This window comes from Corvus hawaiiensis, chromosome 2 (genome assembly GCF_020740725.1).
Source record: "Corvus hawaiiensis isolate bCorHaw1 chromosome 2, bCorHaw1.pri.cur, whole genome shotgun sequence".
Taxonomy (NCBI): domain Eukaryota; kingdom Metazoa; phylum Chordata; class Aves; order Passeriformes; family Corvidae; genus Corvus; species Corvus hawaiiensis.
The window spans coordinates 38,378,319-38,392,069 of record NC_063214.1 but is presented as its reverse complement, the minus strand read 5'-3'; the positions used below and the strand labels follow the sequence as shown (position 1 = coordinate 38,392,069).

The following is a 13,751-nucleotide window of genomic DNA, read 5'->3' as shown; positions in this document are numbered from 1 at the left end:
AAAAGTCTTTCCTGCCCTTTCATTGCCCACAATGATCCCTCAGAAGGGCTGGCTGGAGAGAAGTGCTCCCACACGACTGGTGACATTTAAGCCATGTGGCAGATCCCTTTGCGCACGAATCCTGCTCCCACCCAACACAATAGCAGACTTGGTGAGTGCGGGATGAAGCCCAGTGTGACATTTTCTTCCACCCCACGCTTCTTTGCTGAGTGAAGCTTTTGTGAGATGCCAGAGGCCAGAAAACCCCTGTGGCTCCACCTGTTTCTGTGGGCTCCAGTCCCACGGTCGGCTGACTCTTCGCTGCAGTGGTGCTCTTCTCATGTCCTCCTTGCCCCACCAACACTGAAACCAGCCCCTGTACGCTCCATTCAGAGCGAAAAAACCTGCAATTAATTCAGGAAAAGCATGACTTTGGACAGGAGAATTTTGTTGAATGCTGTTGATAAGACATAATATCATCTTCCAAGCAGGGATGTCATCCTCATTCCCATGGGGACCAGAACACAGCAGGAAAAATCACCTGAAGCAGGGTATGATCGGAAATTCATTAGAAAAATAGGTTTGGTTTCTATGAACTTCTATTCATACAAAAGACTTTCTTGAAACATCCTGATTTCAAATGAATTTTTATCAGAAAGGGTTCTTTGACCCAGGTGCAAATTCTTGGTCAAGACCAAAGCAAGTGTGACCTGCCCGTGCCAGAAAAGTTAGAAGAACCAAGTTGTTGGGTGGGCTCCCTCCTTGCAGCAGGAAAGCACAAACATGCCAGTTGAATAGGCTTCCTTAAGTGCACCTGATCCCCTCGTTTTTAAGGATCTCCATTCTTTTCCATCATGGTAAATTTTATGGGTAGGAACAGAAAAAGGAAAGAAAATTTGGGAAAATAGCTAAAAGAAGCCATTTTCTAGCTACATCAGATTTCAACTCATCTAAACTACCCCATTTAAACCTACCCCTTTCTGTATGATGACCAAAACAGAATCACAAAATGGTTTGAGTTGGAAGGGACATTTAAGATCATTTAGTTCCAACCCCCACCATGGGCAGGGACACTTTCCACTAGACCAGGTTGCTCAGAGCCCCACCCAGCCTGGCCTTGAACACTTCCAGGGATGGGACATCCACACCTTCTCTGGGCAACCTGTCCCAGTGGCTCACCACCCTGACAGTAAAGATTCTTTTCCTAATACCTAATATAAACAATTCTCTTTCAGTTTGCTGCCATTCCCCTTTGTCCTGCCTTGTAGTCTCTCTCCATCCTTCTTGTAGGCTCCCTTCAGATACTGGAAGGCCACAATAAGGTCACCCGAAAGCCTTCTCTTTTCCAGACTGAACAATCCCAATTCACTTTGCCCTCCCTCAACTTCAGCTCGGGACTTTATGTTAGGCAAGCCTTTATCAAACTTTTGCAAATGTGAACATTTTTCTGCTCTTCTGACCTGTCCATAGCAATAAATACATCTGGCTTCAACGGTAAAGGGATGCAAAAAAAATCACAGAACCATAGAATAGGCTGAGTTGGAAGGGAGGCATCAGGGTCGTCGAGTCCAACTCCCGACTCTGCACAGCACCATCCCCAAGAGTCACACCATGTGCCTGAGCATTGAACTCAGGCTTGGGGCTGTGAGCACTTCCCTGAGGAGCCTGTTCCAGTGCCCAACCACCCTCTGGGTGAAGAACCTTTTCCTGATATCCAACCTAAACCTCCCCTGACACAGCTTCAGGCCATCGCCTCAGGTCCTGTCACTGGTCACCACAGAGAAGAGATCAGTGCCTGCCCCTCCTCTTTCCCCTCATGAGGAAGTTGCAGACTGCAATGAGGTCTCCCCTCAGCCTCCTCTTCTCCAGGCTGAACAGACTGAATGACTCCAGCCATTCCTCGTAAAGCTTCCCCTCAAGGCCCCTCACCATCCTTGTGGCCCTCTCTGGACACTCTCTAACAGCTCAATGTCTTTTTTATACTGTGGCACTCAAAGCTGCCCCCAGCACTCGAGGTGAGGCTGCCCCAGTGCAGAGCCCAGCAGGACAATCCCCTCCCTTGCCCGGCTGGCGATGCTGTGCCTGATGTACCCCAGGATACACCTGGCCCTCCTGGCTGCCAGGGCACTGCTGACTCATGTTCAACTTTATGTCAACCGGGACCCAAAGCATCATTAAATTAACTTCTTCATGCATGCAACCTGTGGAAAATCACCAAATCTATGATAATGCGGTATAAAATTGTTACAGGAAGTTGTTTAGGATAAGTTGAAAAAAAATTATTATACCTTATTACTGCTGTCATTCCAATACAAACTAACAATCTTCATACTCCTATCACAAGTCAGTATTTCTTGTGCATGCTCTTCGTATTTGAGTTGGTCAGGCTTGCTAGAAAAATACTCATTCCTCACCAAATCAGCATAAATGGTGATTTCAAAACTGAAACGAATGTAAATGAGCAAATGTCATTAAAAAATGTCTCCGATATTACATGTGATATTTAAATGGACTATTTTATATCATGATTATTTGCTTGGTGAACTAATAGAAGTGCTTAACTACTTGTAGATCTCTGCATATGCACAAATCTTTTAAATGAAATTTATTGTAAAAAAAATAAACATTGTCCATAAAAAGTTTGCAGAGGAACATTCACCTTCCTCCCTTGAGCCACAAGCACTCAATTACTGTTAGAGATCTTTAGATAAAAAAACCAGTATAAGCCTGCTTCATGGCTCAACCTAGGCCCATTTAGTTAAAAATCAATCCACACCCAAAGCATCACTGATAATTTTATCCTGGGAATAATCAGTGTTGATAATAGTGTCTGAAGCATGTTAAGGTGTTTCTGTTCCCTTGTATAATCATTTACCTATAAAAGCCCACATTACCTTTGCCGGCAAGCAGAAAGCACGTGCAACCTAATAGTCACCATGTGAGACAGGAAAAAGCATCTTCTGAGAGGAGGAGATCAGGTTTCTAATGCTCATGTCACTGTCACTCTTCTCTTGTGTATCTATTAGACAAGTCACAGCCTAAACTTCTCATCTGTGCTGCACACTGGCTTCAGAGCTGGAATTAACATGCTCATTTGAAGAGACTTAATTTCCTTCAGTGCCTAAGTTTTTCTTCTCCACTTGGTAGAACTAGGAATGAAAACTAACAGTATTATTTATAAAAACCCTACACGCATGCAGATCCATGAAACTGATCCTCTAGGAAACCTCCCTCTGCGACACAAATTATACTGCCCTTTCACTCTCTGCTGCTCTTCTCCGTCCATGCTTCCTTTTTCCTCCAGAAAAGCAAAGAAGTTTTTACCCACCCAACATACTTTATGCACTCATTGAAAGCTTCTCTTCTCAAGGCCTGTGCATATTGAGTTGGCACACTACCAAAACCTGCTAACAAATGGCAGATTAAGTGGAAACACGGAAAAGAATTTCAAGCATGTATTATACTTGCTTGGGGTTCAGCGTGCAACTTCAAGACGAGGGCTGCCCTCTAAACAGGCAGGCCTGGGAATTCAGCTGCAAAAAAATTACAGATGCAAGGAAAATACTTTTTCTCTGAGAAGGAAATATGATGATATTCTGCAGTCTTCAGTAGGCTAAGTTCAGTGTGTGCTGGGGAACAGCTCGGCAGGGTCTGTGTTTTTTCGAGACCTCACTTTCCATCTCCAGCACTGTTCTCCAAGGGATTTATAGCAAATTAAGTACAATTTTTCATATGTCAGCCTCTTACAGATGCAGGAGCAGATTTTAATCCTTCTCAATCACAGTCAAAACAGCCCCTCTATACCCATCAACTGTCTTGCCTTCATATACAAGAATAATGAGGCACTTCATTCAGTTCTGCAGGTCATAGGCAGTCATCGGCTGGACAATGAAATTTCAAGTGCCATGACTGTATATAATTTAGTTACTTGTGTTTTCTTGATCAGCCTTATTTTGGCTGCATGGCTGTCTTTCTCACAGTTTAAAGTTCTGGTTTTAAAGGAGCTCTCTTTGCAGCATCAAAGCAAATATCCTTAGGATGCAATTTCCCAACCTGCCTAGCACACCTGACCTTGCTGCCAATGATTACATTGGCAAAATTACCACCAGCTCCGCAGGTGAAACACTGCTGAACTTCAGCACCACAATTCTGCCCGTGTTATCTGAGATTTCCTTTTCTTTCCACAACTGGAATGTTTGCACAGGGTGTACAGTGGGAAGAGACTATCCCGCTCCTGATTACAGAGAACTTGCTGCATACACTCTTAGGGGGAAAAAAACCCCAAAAAACAAACAAACAAACAAAAAACCAAACCCACACCACCTTGCTCACGTTGCTCTAGAGGAAATAGCCTCAAGTTGTGCCAGCAGAGGTTTACACTAAATATTAGGAAAACTTGCTCCACCAAAAGGGTTGTCAAGCACTGGAACAGGCTGCCCAGGGAAGCGGTGGAGTCACCATCCCTTGAGGTTTTTAAAAGACATAAAAATGTGGTACTTAGAGACATGACTTAGTGGTGGACCTGGCAGTGTTAGGTTTACAGCTGGCCTTGATGATCTTAAAGATCTTTTCCAGCCTAAATGGTTCTGTGATTCTATGAAAAGTTCTCAGCCTACACTTTGACAAAGCAGTTGAGAACACAGGATCAGTGGATGGGAAATATGTTCAATAAATCAGGACTGATATTCTCAAGCCCACATGACATAGTGTGCACATTGAGAGAGGTCAGGAAAGTTGTACAGGCAGCAATTTCAAAATGAAAAACTTTCTGCATCCACTGTTTCTCTAAAAACTGTGGCTCTCACTGTTGGCCTCAAAGGAACTTTTTTTCAAACTGCATCAACTAAAAGAAAAAGAAGATGCACTGACCTCAGTTATGACCTTATACTGACTGGTTCACATTCCTCAATAGTTTATTTACCCTAAAGTTCATAAAAACAATGTGGCTTTTCAGTCTAATAGGTTATTTTCAGTCCCAACTAATCAGAGACTGGTTTTGGAACTGCAAGAGTCATACAAAAGCTAAGACTGATTATTAGCATCTAAATGTATAAAGCAATTAAGCCCACTGAAAAAACCAAAAACAATATACCAAAACAAAAACTTTCAACAGGTGGGAGCAGAAGAAAATGGAAGGAAAATAAACAGCACCAAGGATTTTAATAAGCCTGTATCTGAATATCTTTACAAATAAGTAGCTGAAATGAGATTGAAAGTGCAATCCAATACAGCACAAATAAAAGAATGTCTGCATTGAAATTCCGTAACTTTTCTTTATTCACTGTGATACATTCAAACAAAAGTGCTCCAGATAACAGCCATAGAGTAAAGGAAATTAAAATAAAAAGTCAGAAAAAGACCATCAGATACATATGGTGATTATTCATATTTCAAAGCATTAGTAACTGCTTGTATCTGAGTGCACCAAAAACCCACATGAGAGTCCACATTTTTGTACACTGCTTCTATAAAAAAATAATCATAGGCAGCTCCAGCAAAAATGTTTGTCAGAACTAGAGCCAAAGCCACCACAAAGATAAAGCACCATCAGGCATATGTTTACAAATGCCGTAGTAATTAGTAGAGGGTAAAAAAAGGCTTAGCTGAATTAACATTTTTCTTGTATTGGTATAGCATAGGGAAGCTCTGCTTGGATTCATTCCTTCCCAGCTTTGATATTTCTCACCAGGGACTTGCATTTGCCCCACAACACCAAGCACTATGGGCAACTTGGGAAGCTTCAGGAGACAGTGAGAGATGGATGGAAGGGAAACCGGAACTGGAGGCAGTGTCTATCCTCCTTTGTAAAAAATAATCTTGGCATGGCAGCATGTCCTTAGACTTGTTACTGAAATACAGTGGCACAATCCATCTGAGAAAGGCTGTTTGTACAGACCATTCTGACTTCCCAATGCTGTTTGCTGAGCTACCGTATTTGGCTGCACTGTTTTTACCTAAAAAAGATAGTTCTTGTTTTAAACTCTGATTTTTCTATTGTAAAAATATAAGTCACTGTTATCTGTAAGAGACAGCAGAGGATCACTTCACAGCAAACTCAGGCTGCATCCTATAAAGTGGTTCTATTCCAGCTGCAGAATTACTGAACTGTGCATTTGCCAAGAATTATTTGTAACTCAACAGTTAGATGGGGAGGAGTATTCCTACCCCAAAAACACAAGGAACATTAGTCAGGATGCCCAAATTACACTGTCAAAGGGATATGGCTGAGAGACACTTCTAAGTCTAGGGTCCCTCTGTGTGGTGTATTACTAGGTAGAACAACAAGGATCTTCAACAAATAGGGGGAAAAATTGGTAGAACCCTTGTCCTGCTCTCTCCTTTACCTGCACTGCAGGCAGAAATTCAGATAGACAGCAAGACCAAAGACAGGCTTCCCCTCTGAAAATCTGAGTTGCTGAGTTGAGATTTTCCTTTAAAGACCTAAGTAGGTCATAAACAGAAAAGCCCCTTTCCCAACACGCTTTCTAGTATATTCATAGGGATCCTGCTCCTTCACAGGTCCCAGCTCCTATAAAGATTTAATCCCATGTGCAATCTGTGTTTCCCAAAGCAGGATGTAATGGCACTGATCATGCGACCAACATCATCTTCACAGTCAAATCCTTGCAACATCAAGGTCTGTTTGCTCAAAAAGCATTTTTCTTAACTATGTTACGAATAAAGTCTCAAATCACTCAGGCTGAAAGGAAGTTAGAAGTGTTATGTGGTTATTTAGCCTTCATGCTATTTGTGTGGCATTCATCTCCCACAGCGCATGCCTTGCCCTTTTCATACTCCCTTTTCTCATGCAGGAACACAAAGCTGTAATGTTTGGGTTGCAAACACCATTAAATGCCCCTCTTCAGCCCCCAACAGCATAGAAATATTTTCTTTTAAAAGTTCAGATCAAAGCATTTCTACTAATCCTAGGATTTATTAAAACAAACATTGTAGGCATGAGATAGTCAACAGCGTCCCTTTTACAAGATTCTTTGGAGACGGTTCTGTTTTCATACTGTTTACTGATCCGCCCCTAATTAATCTTCAGTTGCTCAGCTGCAAATTCAGCAAGTCCACCTGCTCCTTCCCCACCCAGCAGACGTTCCTTTCTCCCCAGTTTCAGGCTGTAACGATAGCACCACACAGTCCCTGGCCTAAGAACAAGGTGGCTGGCTTGAAAAGCTACATATCACCTCCCGATGTTACACGATCACATGCATTTGCAGCACAAGTCTAGCCTTTCCTCAGTTGAGTAACTAAAACCAGTCATTAAGTGCTTTCAAGGAGTTTAATTGTCCTTATCCTTCCCTGCAGTCAAGGTAGTTGCCTTTGATCCAGTAACAGATCTGTGCGTATTTGAGGGGTGTAATGCGAACAGCTACATTGAAATCCTGTGGGGTGCCATTCATGTCCACCCACTGATGGCCTGAAAATATACCAATAATTTTACGCTCCCATTTGTGATTCTGCCTCTTCCACATCCTCACATACACCCCAGATCCACTGGCACCCGGCTGGGCATCGCACTGCTGGTACAACAGGTCGTACGTTTCATCTTTGACATCGCAGAAACGGTAAACCAGGTTTCCGGGACGGTCATTGTCGTAGCCAGAGAAGTGAATCCTCCCTCCAGGTAAGTGTCTTGCTGGTGGGCTCACACCTATCTTCATAAACTTTCTTTTATGTGGCTTCTTCAGCTCCAGCAGGGCATAGTCATAATCCATGCCAATGTCATTGGCATTGCCTTTGATCCATCCTTTGGGGACATGTGTCCGTTTCACCCGGATCCACTGGAATTTCATTTTCTCAGGCATTGCCGAGTTGGTGATATTGGACCCTTTGCTGCCATCTTTATGTTTGGGCTTTAGGAACCCCACCCGCAGTTTCTGAGCTCCTTTGACGTAACTCTTTCCATCATGGATACAATGAGCGGCAGTAAGAACATGCTTTTCAGCCACCAGCGTCCCCGTGCAACCTGTAGAGAGCTTCACTGATGTGGAGAATGGGTAATTCAACAAGAAGTCTTTCCCAAAAATGCTAAACCTGCTGTCATAGCCATAGATTTGCCTCTTAGTTCGAGATCTGCCTCGAGACCCATCGCCACCGTTGCTCAGAATATATATGCCCACTTCAGTTTCAGTGAGGCTACCATTAGCGTACAAGGTTTCGTAAGACAGGTAGTTCTTCACTTCTTCGTAAGTTGGCAGCGGAGAACTTTTGTGGCATGCTGGGCCACACGGAGATACCACTTCCAGTCTGGCTTCAGCATCAAACTGTGGTTTGTCCAAGTTCAGGGTAGACTGCGGCAGGATAACGGGAACTCTGTAAGACGGCCAAGTTGGCTTCCAGTGAGGACTGGAAGGCATCACATCTTTAGCAGCACACAAAAGGAGGATTAAAGTGGACAAGGTTGCCATTCTGAATGCTGGTCTGTGGAAAGCAAAAGCAAGTAGTTATTCACCCAAACTTGTTGCAAGATTATCCCACCTTGCTAAGTAATGGCTTGCTAACCGAGTATAAATATAATAAAGGTCAAGCGATTTGAATGGAGTTAACTTACATTAGGTAGCTCAGATTTCTCAGTGTCAAACTAATGCCCTAGCCTGTGTCTTGAAATGAGTGTCCCAGGTTAACACTGAAATACAGGACATTTAACCCTTAGGTGTGCTGAGCCACCAACTCCCACCTGACATCAGTGGGAAGTTGGAGTACTTGTCTTCACACGGCTTAAAGAAAATTCAGATTCTGTTTAAATCCATTCATTTAGAAACCAGAGCTCCTGCAAAGAGTAAATGCGTCTGTCTTCAGCTAGATTAGAATGCTCTCTGAAAGCTCCCTCCTACTGACTCCACTGAGAGATGTCCTTAAATCTCTTCACACCATTTGCTGTCTCAGCCAGACACATCGGGCTGATGGTAGAGACAGGTGGGGGGACAAAGAAGGTGACCTGTCAGGGGCTGGGTTGCAGAATATGACCACAGGGGAGACTCGCTTCCCCTTGCAACTCACACCAGACAAAGGTTCTGCTCCACGTGGCATTGGCTCTCCCCGAGGCTTACATGAGAAAGGGTGATATGATTACACATAGGCAGCTAATGAAGGAAGATTACAATTCTTGAGGGAATTTTCAGTTAACACACTGGCTTATTGCTTTATAAACTCAATTAATTAGAAATGCAAACCAACCCCCTCTGAGCACAGGGAGGCAAATGCGACTGTAAATGTGTTTATGAACCCCAGGCAGAGTGCCTGAGACTGCAGAGAACAGCATGGCACTAGTACTGCATCAAAAAAATGCGTAACTTCAGTTTATTTGAAAATTAGCCATACAGCTGAATCGCTGCAGGAGGCGCCGTGCCCTGGACAAGAAGGCAAGCAGGATCTCCCTCACACAAAGATTATTCAAACAAAAGTTCACAATTATGTTGAGCTTACACATATTTAAAACCCTGCTGAGGTTACACTGATCACAACTGGAGGATCATTCCTGAAATGCCTCAAACGAGTAAAGCAAAGCAAATCACACAGGAAATGACCACAGCCATCTAAGAATAAAAAAGAAAAATCCTTCTCTCCAATGCTTTTTGTAGGAATATTCCACCCCTAAGTTGCACCAAAGAAGACTTTGAAAGCTACAGACTGCTGAAGTCCAGTGGTGTTCAACTCAAATATTGGGCCTAGATTCTTAGATTTTTGGTACCATCCTCTTCAGGAATGGAGGGTACCATTAAAGCACAAAATTTTTAAAGTATCAATTGACTCATGCAGGATATCAAAAAACTTTAAGTCCAGAAAACGGACATAGATGAACACAACTGATGCTACTGATACACACAGAGGCAAGTACTTGACTCTTCCAGAAGTGACCACACATTCTGATGGCAATTTTTTCATTAACAAACAGGACACCTTTAAAGGAACATCCTTTTTTTCTAGGTTAGGCTCTATTGAATGTGATGCTTTATACCTAGCAGATGACTCATGCTGGCAAATACAAGCCATTTTAATCAGCATTGCATCATTTTGGATGTCCCAAAATCGGAAAATACTTGATATTCAAGGAAAGCCACCAGCTCCTCTGACTCCTTCCACAGCAGCTTTTAATACTGGATGTAGGTGCGTTTTGCAAGCTATGAAATGAGAGAGTTTCATGTTGGTGTAAGGATGGCACAGGGAACACCTGCTGAATTATCAAATACATTGTTACATAAAAAAAAAAAAAAAAAAAAAAAAAAGAAGGTAACAGGACCAAGTGATACCACTCCATCCCCACAAAGACAATATACACTGGTCTAAGTCAACTGCTAGCTGTCCTGCTTGTGTCAGTGAGGGCTGCATGCAGCAGTGCTTACTGGTTTCACAATTAGAAGCTGAGAACAGGCTAAATCATGGTTACACTGTGCATCAAACCAATTCCATCCATCATTTAAGAGCACATTTGCACTCATTTCCTTCATGCCAAAATTATTCCCACATATTTGAAGCTTTCCTGACACACAGAATCTAAATCGCACCACTTCTTGGAGCTAAAACCCATTCGTGCTAACCGAGCCTCTGCTGGCCTTTGGCTGGTTTATTTAGCTGGCAGGGGAAAATTAGAAATGTCTTGTCAGTTGTTATTTGCACAAGCAGCCAGATTCCCTCGTGCCTGTCAGCACGACGACCCACTAAAGGGACTGTGCACCCAACAGCTCCTCCGCTTCCTCCGAGATTATCATCTGCTTTGAGAAAAGAGATTACCGCTCCCTTATCTCCCCACTATCACCACCAGAGCACCGCCAGCACTTGGAAGGGCAGCTTTAGACAGCAGAGGGCAGCCGCCCTATGAAGAGAACAAGACAGGAGATGGGACTCGAGCTGATCCCAGAAAAAAGGCTTCAGAAGATGGTATTTGTGTCCGTGCTGTGCTGGTGTAAAGTGGTACTTACTCCACTTTACTCTGAGCAAGCCTTCCGAACCCCTTCCCCGGCTGCTTCTGTGCTGTGATCACATTGCAGCGCTAGGGGATAAAAAAGCCTTTTCATCAGTTACAGAACTTTTCTATTATTTAAAATGTGATTTAAACCTGACAATAAAACACAGTTGTGAGTTTTTACCTGACTATAGAAGCTAAACAGTGCTCACAAACCCAGGCATTTACTGAAGTCTTCATCATTATATCCTATCTGGAGACATAACTGGTACTGAATCAGACCTGGGCAGCAACAAATAGAATAAATATGTCTTTTTTATAACACACTGCAAATTAGAGCATAGTATCTCTTTCTGTGTAGATCCTTCCTCTTAAAAATGAAGGCATTGAAAAAGCAGTCTACATTTAAACAGAGACTTTCCAGTAAGGCTCTTCATTCCTTTTACTTTCTCTTTTCATTTTCAATTGAAACAAAACCAAAAAGCTGCAAAAACCCCCGGGGTTAAAACTCTCTATCCTCAGCTACTTACTCATGGGTGACTGTGAGAGGTGTTCTCAAATTGAACAAACTGGTAAGGAGTGAGCACTTCCCTGCACGGCTATCACAGAGCGGCACTGAATGAATTGCTGCTCTACTGTAGCTCTGCTCTTCTGTTTCTATTTAAACTGTGTCATAAACTCAATCCACCCTTTGACTCAGCACAAAGCCCTGCTCTGACATCCAGCCTAGGAACCCCCTAGAAGCGGTTTGTACATAATCACACTCACTAATGGCATTAAAATTGTTTAGAGAATGGAAACAGTGACAGCTACCCCAGGGCTCCCCACGCCACTAAAATACTTTACAGACACATTTTCCTGCTTGCTATAGGCATTCACACCCCAAGATAGATGCTGCTGAAAGAAAACTGCCTTGTTCAGGATGGACACAACTAATTTTCTAATAAGCAAGTAATTTTTCTGCAAGAGTTCACTACTTCGGGGGTGGTTCTTTTAATAGATGGTTAAATAACAATAAATCTTGGATCATCTAGTATGAAAACCCATTAACTGAACAGTCTCCATTACATTTTGAAATGAAGGAAGTTTTTCCACAGTGCTGGAAGCCAGAAAGATTAACATACTAAAAAAAATGAAGAGAGAAAACCAAGCCAGCGAGAGAGAAAAACCTGCCTCAAAACAAATTATAAAGGAGAACTAAATCACTGTCAGTGCCGTGCCAAAATACCTCTGCTGCTTTTCCTGGTCACAGAACTTGTTAAAACACAGCAAAAATAATGGAGTTGCACTTTAATAACTACAGAAGCCTTACTGCCATTAAAAATTTAACAACTCTATTAGCCTGCCTGAGATGCCAAGGGTGGTGTGAGAGTTACACTGCCTTACCTGCTCGACTGAGGGCTGTAGGAAAAGATGCCTTGGAAAACCTGAAACTAACTTTGATACTGGCAGGCCACGGGTGTGCCTATTAACATACACACCGGGCACAGTGGTTGTTTCGGCATGCGTGTCACTGAGAAAAGGGAGCATACTATGTGTTTCCATTTAGTTCAATTCCTAGGACTGCCTCCTTTCACCCTCCTTTTTTCCTTCTTTCTCTTTCCCTGAATGTCAAGCAGCTTCGGTATCACGGTACAAGAGTAAACCGCATTACAAGGAGACAGTGATGGTCATATAACGGGGTACGCTGTAGGAAGGACCTGCATCCCCGAGGCTTCCAAACCACCTGAGTGACGGGGCAGCTGCACAAACTGGGTCCCGGTGGGACCTCACCAACCCCTCGGACCTCGCTCGGGGCAGGAGGCAAAGAACAACTGCCCCAGGCTACAGCAGCCGCTTCACTGAAGAGCTCGTGTCACGTATGTCTTAAAAAGCCACCCCAAAAATACTAAGGTCCTCAGACACAGTGATGAATCCAGGCATAGGACCGCAGCGAAGCGCTACCTTCAGACGCCTCCCAAGCGTGAAAAGCAGCAAAGGCTGCTCCCTCACCCGCCGTCCTTTCAGAGTTGGTCACCGGCAGCGGCGCCGGCCGCCGCAGCGGCGGACCCGCAGCGGGGACCGGCGGGGAGCAGCCGCGTTCGCCCTTTTGTCGCCGGCGCCGCCGGGGAGGCGGCGCCCGGTGCGCTCCGGTGGATGCGAGCGGGGTTAAACATTAAGCCCTGCGCGGAGGGAGCGCTCGCCCCCGGCCGGGACAGCGGCTCCCGCCGCCCGGTGCCCGCACGGCCGGGCGTCCTCGGCGCCGCGCCCGCCGGCAGGTGAGGCACTGGCCCGGGGCGAGCCCGGCGCTCGCCATCCTCCCGCCGCCCCTTTGTCCCCCCGGGGCGACCGGCACGCCGGGGCAACCCGCACGCCACGACGCCCTCCCGACCGACGGGACCCGCTACCTACCGGCTCCCCGCAGCGGCGGCGGCGGCTCCGGGAGCGGCTCAGGCAGGTGGCGGGGCCGGGGCCGGTCCCATCTCTCCCGCCGCCTCCGCGGGGCTCGGGAGCGCCTCCCCTCCCTCCCGCCGGGCGCCGGCCCTCGGCGGCGCGCTCGGAGCGGGGCGGGGCGGGGCGGGGCGGAGCGGCGCCTCCCGCAGGTGGATCCCACCGCTGGATCCCGCCGCCGCCCCGCTCCGCCCCGCAGCGCTCCCGGCGGCACCGCCGCCCGCGGGGCCCCGCCGCGCCGCGCCCCTCCCCGCCCGGGCCCGGGCCGTCCCTCCGCGCAGCCTTCCCCCGCGGGCCGCCGCCCCAGTGCGTCCTGGCCGCGTCACCCCTTTTTTTTATTCTTTTACTGCTATTTTCTTTTATTTCCCGAGAAAAAACATAGGGGTTTTCCCCCTCCTTGTTTTTATTCGCTGTGCTCTGGCACTAAGGG

General features: G+C 45.5%; 1 protein-coding gene across 1 annotated transcript; it reads right to left on the bottom strand.

Moving 5' to 3' along the window:
• Positions 1-5,232: 5,232 nt before the first annotated feature.
• Positions 5,233-13,410, bottom strand: PRSS23 (serine protease 23). The gene is made up of 2 exons (XM_048294997.1): positions 13,283-13,410; positions 5,233-8,409 (listed from the first exon to the last, which is right to left on the bottom strand). The coding sequence occupies exon 2, from the start codon at positions 8,394-8,396 to the stop codon at positions 7,278-7,280; it is 1,119 nt and encodes a 372-aa protein (XP_048150954.1). The 5' UTR covers positions 8,397-8,409; positions 13,283-13,410; the 3' UTR covers positions 5,233-7,277.
• Between the last annotated feature and the right edge of the window lie 341 nt (positions 13,411-13,751).

What these genes read in the sequence shown, in the direction of transcription:
- PRSS23 (XM_048294997.1), bottom strand. Translation starts at nt 8,396, where the DNA reads ATGGCAACCTTGTCCACTTTAATCCTCCTTTTGTGTGCTGCTAAAGAT.